The 9,739-nt window shown below is 56.2% G+C and overlaps 1 protein-coding gene across 1 annotated transcript in view; it reads right to left on the bottom strand.

Moving 5' to 3' along the window:
- The window catches only part of NTF3 (neurotrophin 3), a gene marked incomplete at both ends in the record, with an annotated part of 66,925 nt that extends 57,477 nt beyond the window's left edge, over positions 1 to 9,448 (bottom strand). The window contains one exon of the mRNA XM_079715948.1: positions 9,410 to 9,448. Within this exon, the coding sequence (XP_079572074.1) occupies positions 9,410 to 9,448 (39 nt within the window). The remainder of the gene's footprint in view (positions 1 to 9,409) is intronic.
- Positions 9,449 to 9,739: the final 291 nt, after the last annotated feature.

Below are 9,739 nucleotides of genomic sequence, written 5' to 3' on the forward strand. Positions count from 1 at the left end.
GTGACGGGAAAGTCAGTGGAGGAAGAAAAAACAAGAGCCTTCAGTCACACCCTTCAGAGATGGCGGCAACATGCACCCCGAGAACACCCCTGGCTTCCCTACTTCTGGTATTGCCCAGAAGGGCATGCAGCAAGCAAGGGCCAGGGCTGGAAGACTCTAAAACTGCTCTGCTCTGCATCAAACAGAGCCTGGGGACCCCAGTCCTCGGTAGCAACTCCTGCCTTCAACCTCTCAGCCCCTGTATACATGGAGGAAGTTCCCTAGCCTTTCAAGGAAAGCCATTTTCCAAATTCTGAAGAGCCCTCACATTCTCCATTCTCTTTTACTTTGATTCTGTGCAACCCTCATCACAGGACTCAAGAACCCTGGGACCCACCACCTCTCGTGGGCAAGTGGATCAACACCAGATGTCCAGCTCCAATCTTACAGAGTTTACAAGGAGGCAATTGTGACTTAAATCAACACCCCCATTCTGGAAGGGCAGATTCCCTTGTCAACAGGACGGGAAGTGAAGGGGGAGGGTGATGGGAGCTGAGACAGATCTGACATCCAGCAGGTGGCCAGAGAGCCTCAGCATTTGTCTTGCACATGAAAATGAACCTTCCCATGGAGCAGGTTACCCTGTGGGGTGACAGACTTTGGAGAGGGCTATCAAGCAATCTCCCATCTGGATGACATCACAGAATGCAGAAACAGAACCTGACTGGCAGGTGATGGACTTGGGATGGTCACAGGCTGCAGGCTAGAATGTCAGCACATCGAGATCTAGCTGTGTACCCGTCAACATACCCCTTAACCTCACATAACCTCAGTCTCCCCACCTGCAAAAGAGATAATTTTGGGCACTGAGATAACACCATGTGATATTTACAGTAATGCCTGGCACCCAGTAAGTACTCAAATATTAACGATCATCATCATCAATCATCTTCAAGGTGGGTACTTCTCTCAGTCAGAAACACTAATAGGCGTTCATGTGGAAGCTGGATGATTAGCATCGGGTCTACCAGAAAGCCAAACCCCACCCCTTAGAGCTCTGTACACACTGTGCAGGCGAAGCCAACTTCAAGAGCATTCTTGGCCAAAACAAAACTCTATGGCAAATTCTTTGCATGCCTTTCTGCCTTTGACTCAGCCATTCCCCAAAGATAAAAACAGGAGCTCATTGAGGGTGTGCCAAGATGCACTCCAAGCAAAGCATATTAGCGCTAATCGAGGAGGAGGATGGGGCTACTGTAGAATCCTCAGATGGTGCCGTTGGAATGGAACTTTGAGATCCTCTAGTTCAATTTCTTCATTTACAGATGGGTATGTCAAGGGCTGGAGAGACCATCCAGGGTCACACAACAGCAGCCTATTAGTGACAGAGCTCAGTGGCAGGCTTGGTCCCCCACCTCTAAGTCAGCAGGCTTTCTGCTGCCCCAGGCTATTTAAGATGACCTTGGCCTGGGATCTTTTGAGATCAGTAAGCTGCCATTTACTCCTACAGCTCTGGTCTTGAATGAGCAAGAACCTCAACTCTTTCAAAAAATCTCTGACTGAACAAAATCCATAGAAGCCTGGGGGCTCAACAAAAGTGTTTCCTGGAGATGCTGCTGAAAAGTGAGCAATCACAACAGACCACACCAAAGTTCACGTCAAAATCCTTCTCCAGCGAAACCACACTGACAGGCAGAGGCTAGTCCTGTAAGGATGCCCAGAGCCACAGACAGCCTCTGGTGGTTCCCAATTAGGACTGCTTGAGAAGGACCATGGCACAGATGTGGACACGAAACAGCCAACGCATCCTCACCACCCAGACGCGTGTGCACACTTAGCCCCTTGGTATTTTTAGGTAGAAGGAAAGGCTGACTTACGGAAAACTATCAACAACACGCAAAGACTTTACAGATCTTGGTCCCTCTACATGTGCTTTCATAGGTTCTAAAATGAGTCCTCTGAAAGGCTTCCTTTGTCCAGCCTTGATCTTAATAGAAATGTGTTCAAGCAAGAATGAGGTTCTATCTGCACTGGCCTCAGATGTCCTAAAAGCTCACACATCCTCCATCCCCAAATACAAATGGTCTGAAAAAAAGCTGCTCCCAATTTCTTCCACAAGCTGGCTCTTCTGCAAGACACAATACGGTGACAGTCCAATCTGAACCAGGTGCCCATACACCTGCCACCCATAACACAAGCTCTAGAAATGCCTCCTGCCCTCCCAGGGCCCCTCCTGTGCTCTTGTGTCCCCCAGCACACACACAGCCCTGCTCTCCTCTCTCTCACCTAGGCATGCACACACCTATCTCACCGAGGCGTGCACACACCTATCCATGCACAAAGTACATCCACAGAGCTTATCAGCAGCACCACACGGGTCTTAGACTGGTCTCCGGTAGATTTGGTCCTTCTCCAACAAACTCAATTTTAAAGAAAACTAAATGGACAACCCTAGCAACGGTCATTAGTTCAGCATCCCCACCACCAGAAACTGCCTGCCTCATTAAAGAGTAAAACAGCAGCTGGTGAGGTTGGGAAGCAGGGTGGTGGGTTTGAAGGATCTTCTGTGTCGGCCTGACTCCCTGCTCTCATTCCAGCCAACCCTGGATTTACATTCCTCACAGTTGGGGTGGGAGCACTGTAACTGCTCAGGAAACAGTCTGGAGAAGCCTGCAGCAGGAGCCGCCTGCTGCATTTGCTGTCCTGGATGGAGGGGCGGAGCGGGGGAGGCCTGCACATCTGATCTGTCTGGGAGGGGAGCTGCGGAGATGGGAAATGTTATGTAATTAAACTCTGCTGGCCTGTCCCGCCTGGGGAATGTGAGAGCCATCAACAGTGACCTCTTCCAATCAACTTAATTGGCCCAATCTCGCCAAGAAAAGCAGCAGAATTGGTTTAGTGTCTCATGGAAATAGCTTAGCGCCTGACTATTTATGGCCATTGAACTCAAGGATGGATGGGAGTCTGACTCTGAGCCAGCAGTTCACAGCATGTGCTGACTTCTGGGAGGACTCGGGAGGCTTGAGTGGGTTTCCTGGTCCCTCGTTTTTCTTTTGGTCTCCATTTTTGTCTCTGGGGAAAGTGGCTGCACCAACTTGCTGCATTGGGTGTCTGCAAAGATCCAAAGCCCATGCCCTCTTCTTACGGGCAGGCTCTTGCCTGCCAAGGACGTGTAGCCCAGAGAAACACAGACCTTCGTAGTAACCCGGGTTGGCTGGACTTTGCTCTTCTTTTATCCTAACACGCCGAGGACAATGACTATTTTCTCTGTCCTCAGATCACATTTCTTTAGGCATCATGGCCTGCAGAAAAGGGAAACGTCCGTGTCGGAGAGCTAATGACATTGATTTGTGGGCCATCTTTCTTCTGAATAGTTCAAAGACCTGTTACGGAAACAGGTTGCCATCAACAGTAATCTAGGCTCGGCTGCCTCCATTTTATGGGTGAGTAAACTGAGGCAGTTATAGAAGGTTCTGTCTGCACCATGGGTGAGCAGTAGACACTCAGCGGGCATTAAGACTGTTTTACCAACTTGCACTGTAAAGAGAAGGAGGCCCAGGACCCATGTCTACAATGGTTCACATCCATGCTAGCGCCTGTATTCAACTCGGCGTCACCTTTGAGAAAAGCTTTGTACCCCTAAACACACCAAGCTTTGATGGGGAGGGAAGCAGAGTGAATTTTCCTTCTCATTGAGTCATGGCAGACAACGCCATTTTACACAGAGGAACAATGGAGGATCAGAGAGATTAGAACATTTTCCTGAGGTCACCCTGCTCCAAAGTGGCAGATCCGGACTAGAACCGAGCCATTCTCAATGGGAAACCTTCCATCTCCACCACGCCATCCTCCGAAATACTGCCGCAAGATCCTCTGACCAAGGGTCAGACCCTGTATCAACACTCGTACACAGATGAATTTCCCCGACAAATAAGGGAGAACCTCAAAATGGCACAGCCATCATTTCAGGAAATCAAAAGTGTCATGGGTCAAACAGACGAGGTTTATTCCCCCCAAACATATGCCCTCCCACGAATAGACCTAATCAATGAGGTTCCTGGTCAGCAGGTGTGTGCGGCCAAAGCCCACCCCTCCCCCTGCTCTGTGCCAGTTACCTCCCCAGCTCTTGCTGGTATGAACCCAACCAACGTCACATGCCCCTCCCTCCCCAAATGCTTCCTAATAAACCTGCAACCCTTCTTTTATCTGTACCTTTTAAACTTTGATACACATCTGAGCATCCAAGACAATTTTCATCCTTCCTCGGCCACAAAGAATTCCTGCAAAAATATACATTCCACTTCCTCCACCAGAGCCAGCATACACACCCTTCCTGTCCTCCAAGCTAGCCTCCCCCCAATTACTTCACTCCAGACCCACGGCGTGTGTGCATGCATACACGCACGCCCACACACACGTTAGCTTTACACTCACAGCCCAGAAGTCATCAAAGATTAACAAACACTCCCAACCTGCATCTTCCTGCTCACTGCCTCGCCCCTTCTCCAGCTCCACGTATGAAGCTGCATCCCTGCCATGCTCTCAGAAACTCAGCCCTCCAGTGTATCAGCACCTGCATTCTGACCTGGCTTGCTGCACCCTCCATTCCCAGCCCACACCCCCTACAAGAAACAGTAACAGCCCTCAGCTCCCTTCCCAACACACAAAACTATCCATCACCCCTATCTTTCTGCGCCCTTTTTACAAAACCACAGGTACCTTTCAAATCAGCTTCCCTTTGGCCTCCGAGATCCATAAACATCTCTAGAAACTGAATTATAGCTCTTGAAAAAACCTCGACTAGCACCGAGCTCTCCTCGTTCCTCCTGGCAAAACTGTGGCAGTCTGCTGAGCCCTGGGAAGAAATTGTTCTAGGGCACCGTGCCACGCCCCAGTACCCAGCAATGGGCTGAGCATCCAGTGGGCATTCCATTTCTTATTTCTTAAATAAGAAACCCATTATACAATGTAATACTATGCGCATCCCTGCCACGCGGCATGCAAAACACATTTCTCCGCTCACTCAGATCTCACTCACACACATCCCCAGCCGATACCAACACACAGAGGACTTTTCCCCTTAAATGTACATCCCTCATCCTAAGCCTTCTCCAATTCCCTCCCCTCTGGGGAGGTGCGGGGGGCGGGGGCGAGGCAAAAACCACCACAGTATCCTTCTCTGCAAATGCCCCATCTCTCCGTAAATGCGTCTGAGCCCACACTTTTCTGTTCCCCACATACCCCAATGCCCTCCTGGCCAAATTTCCCAGCACTCACTCATACAGTTCACACTCTGCTCTTTGCAGATAATCTCCCCGCCCCATCCCTTCGGTAATCCGCAGGCGCCTAGGCTAACCTTCCACACACGTCCCCCACACGGGCGCCCTCCCACGCCACACCCACTCCGTGTGTCTGTGCAGGCGCGCACAAGCCATCTGCTGCAACACACCGTACCTCTCCTGCCCCGACACCCTTCGCAGGCCCAGATTTCTCATCAGCTACACCTCTGTTCCCACATGCTCTCACCTGCTGCCCGTGCAAGAGAGCCTCAGAAACACACACACCCCCACCTGCACACAGAGCAGGGGGAGGTCCCGCACCCTGGCCGTCCCCCATGCACACCCTCATGCAGACACTTTCCAAAAAACCTCTTTCCCTGACCAAACAGAGCGCCCAGGGGTCCTGATCGCCCTCCACGGACCGGCAGACCCGTTCACACAGAGCCACAGCCTCCACTTCCAGCTACAAAACAGTCCACACCAGCACAGAGCCGTACACGCTCCTTCCTGCAACCCCGCAGACTCCCTACTCCCCCACAGCACCGTTCAGAGCTTGGTTTCTTTTCATCGCCTCCTCTCGCAACGCCAAACCCAGGTCTGAGCGTTTGAGCCCAAGGCAGAGGCGGTTGGATTTGATCCCCTGAATCCCACCCCTCCACCTTCTTTGTGTCGGGGGCGGGAGGGGGGCAGGCTGAGGACATGGGAGAATTTCTCAGTGCCGGGAAAGCAGAACCGACTGCAAAGTTCCTTCCCGTTCCAACTTTCTCCATCCTGACATTTGGGACAGAGGGTTTAGATGTGTCTCTGGCTCTCCGTTCTGCGGAGCGGGAGAGGACATCTCTTCATTAAAGAGCACTTGCCCAGCACAGTCCTTAAGCGACTAGAGTCCCGGGGTGACACCCACCCCTTTTAGCCCGCCCTCCCTCCCCACCCCAGCTCCCGCCCCCTGCTCCTCGGCGCACAGAAACAAGTCCAAGACGTGCAGTCGCCAGCTCTCCAGCTCCGAGCTCAGCGCTAGGGCTGCGTCCAGGCAGCTGCCTGCACTGAGACTCTGAACGTGCCGCCCGTCGCCAGAGGTCGAGACCAGGCTGTCTAGTTCGGTGTTTCCTCCACCTGGAAGCCCCCGGCCACGGATCCAACGAGAGGGATCCTTACTAGTCAGCAGCCCTCACCCGGTGCGGCTCGGGGGTCTCAGTGCTGTGTCTTTGAGGAACGCAGCAGCCAACCCCCCCCCCCCCCAAAGAAGCAGCGTCTCCTCGCCGCGCACCCACTCGCGCCCGAAAGCCACAAGCAGGGTCCCCTCCCCCACCCCAGGCCCGCCTTTCCCGAATCTTCAACTCCCGAGCGTTCTAAATTTCCTTGGGAGTGTGAGTCTACGACCCCGAGCTCAGGCTCAGGGGCCACGGAGAAATTTGGTCCTTGGGGGTCCTCTGAAGTCCGACCTAGCTGCGCCGGGCCCCGGGCCTCCCAGCCTCCCGGTACCTCCGATTCCTAGAGCTGGCCCGGAGGAACCGCGAGGATCTCCCCAGGGACCGCCCGGCCCCCGTGCCCGCCGCTCCCGGCGGCGACCCAGACGCGCGGGCCGCGCGCACGGCTCCAGCATCTGCGCAGAGACCCAGGGTGGGGTGGCCGCCGGCCAGGAAGAGCCCGGGGTGCGGGGCTGCTTCCGAGAAAGCTTTGAGCGGAGGCAGGGGGACTCCAGCAGGTAGCCACGCCACGCACGGAGTCTCAACTCCCGAAACTGGGAAGCGACTCTCCGGGGGGTCCGGAGCTCCGCGTCCCCCCGCCAGCCCCCGCCCGGCCCGGGCGGGGGAGGAGAGCGGAGAGCTTGGCGAGGTGGCGAGCGGGGCGCGGGGGGCGCATGCGGGGAGAGACGGCGGCACCCTCGCCTCCCCGCCGCCCCGGATACGACTGCCACCCCCTTTTGTTACGGGATGCGCGAGGAGCCTTCTCCGCGGGAGTAGACGGCTGCGCTGGTGAGGGGCCGGCGGTTTCCCCGAAGCCCTTTCCTGCCCTTCCGTCGGCCCCCTTTCCCCTCGCCTCCGCCCCCCACCGCCCCATTTCCAATCCCGGTCCCTTAAACCTGATCACTTTCCCAGATATTGGGCGGTTTCTCCAGCAGCCGAGGCACGGGAGGGAGGAGGTGGGGAGGAGTGTCCGTGCGCGGGGGCGGGCGGGTGGCTGTGATCGCACCTCGGCCTGGGCAGATCCGGGCGCAAACTTCGGGAAGGCACGAGCGGGGGAAAGTGTGGGAGCGCGGCGCGGTGGGGTGAGGGCGGGGTGCGGAGCCCGGGCCGCGCGCAGCTCCCCGGCCCCGAACCTGCCCGCCCAGCGTGCCCGCCTCCCCTTACCGTGGCAGAAGTGACCATGGCATCCGTGTGACTGTTTCCAGGGACGTCGACATGAAGAGAAAGGTGGACGCGAGCTCGGTCATTCAAAGTCTCTCCCACCCCGCCGCCGCCGCCGCCAGGCCCCAGCAGGGGACAAAAACAGGAGAAAGGAGAGGGAAGAAAGTAGTTGCGCCGGGCTCTCTCGGGGGCCTCGCGCGGAGCTGCTACGGTGGGGAGAGGAGCCTTCAACTCTGAGTCCCGTGAACAGAATCTGCGCGGTTATAACCAGCCAACCCGGCCAGATGGCTCCGCGCTCAGCGCCTTAACCCCTTCGGCGCCGCGCCGCCCGCCCCCGCGCCCGGCCGGCCGCGCGAGCCTGCGCCCCAGCGCCCCTCCGGCTGGGGTCGGGGGCCACTGGGGGCACCGGGTCATTTCCCCTGTCCTTTCTTAAAGAAAAATATTCCCAACCTCCAAGTCGGTAGTATGCTTCAGTTTGCCCCTCCATCTCCGATTTAGAGATCCAAGAAAAAACGAAATATTTAACTTTTCACTGCACTTTACACATTCATGCCTTTAGTCTGTCTCACGTGTTCTTCTCCTTGAAAAATCTCTTTTTGATCTTCTTTTTGCTTTTCATTTAAGGTTTTTCTTTACAAAGCAGAAGGGCCTTTCTTGCCCCTTGCCTCGGGAGGCTTGGGTCGAATGTGCAAACTCCTCCGAACCTTCGACCCTTTCGGCTCCAGATCTCTCCCCACCCGCTACCAAGAGCACCCGTCCGTCCTTCCCTCTCCCCACCACCGGAGCACGCCCCGGGACCCCGTTCCCAGGCTGCCCGCCGCTCCGGGACCAGCACCCAAGGCGCTGCAGGCGGTCCAGGCGGATCAAGCCAGAGAGATATGGGGTCGGGGTGGGGGGGCACGGGGCGGGGGGGTTGGGGAGGGCGGGTGTGTGTGCGCGCTTGTGTGTTTGTGCGAGCGTGAGCGTGGAAGGGAGAGGGTGATGAATCGGAGCCTCCCGCCCCAGGCAGCCTTCAACTTCTCCTAAGCCCCTTCCAAATGAGGGTCGGGCCCTGCAGCCGAGCGCCCTCCCAGCACCCACCAGTCTGCACGCGGGGACAGCGCGGGAAGCAGAAAGGCAAGCGACAGACCAACCTTTCTAAGCGCTCCGAAAGGAGTGACGTCCACTTCCCCACCCTTAGATTATTCGAGGAAAGGCCGGGGAATGCAGGGGGCAAAATCTCTTATTTCGAGATAACTTTAGCCGCCCATTAGACCCCGCTTGGGGTGAGCTCGGTCTCTCTAAATTTACCCTAGTTAATGCATTTTGCTTTCGCCCATTTGCCGTCAAGAGAAGTGGTGGTGGGGGATGTCACTGAGGGGTCAATGAGAAATCCAGAGCCTCGGAACGGAGCTTTGCCCTCCTGTCCTCCTCCTACCCGCTCCCCGGGTCGTGGCGTGGGGGGATCTCATCTCCGATCCCCCTCTCCCCCCACTTCTCCCTCCCTGCCACCTCAGTCACCCCTAACCCCATCTCTTTCCAGGACCTTTGGACGTGCGCGCGCTTGGGGGAGGGGTGTGAGTAGGTATCGCTTCTCCCCGCGGCCCTGCCGTTCCGGGCGTCTAATAAGCAGTTTAGTTGGCGTCCAAGTACAAAAACATCCAAATTCCCTTGACTTGATTTGAGAATTTAGTCAAACACCAAGAAATAAGGGCACCGCACCTACCAGATCAGGCCGAACCCGACGCAGAGAGGAGGCTGCCGGTCCGAGGGGAGGTGGGAAGGGATGGGGAGGCTGGGGGCTGCGTACTAGGTAGATTGTACCTGCCTCATCATTATCCTGGCTGCTGGAGATTGCCACATGGAAAACGGCCAGAAGCGCCTACTGAGGCCCAGGGGCGGCCCGTGGTCCCTGGGGAGAGTAGGGTCCTCCTTCCGTGCCGCCCTCGCGCCAAAAGGTTCAGGTCCTCCTCCGGGCCAGATTAAGCTGCAGAGATGTCCCCTCCACCCGGAGCACGGCACCATGAAGGTCTGGATTGGGCGTGCTCTGCTGGGTCCCGGTTTTCTCGCTCTGCTCTGGCCCGCCCCCCTGCCCTCCCCCACTGCCCGCACTTGCGCCCCAATCCCCCCACCCCCACCCCCGCTGCCGCGAAG

This window comes from Hyperoodon ampullatus (genome assembly GCF_949752795.1).
Source record: "Hyperoodon ampullatus genome assembly, chromosome: 11".
NCBI lineage: Eukaryota > Metazoa > Chordata > Mammalia > Artiodactyla > Ziphiidae > Hyperoodon > Hyperoodon ampullatus.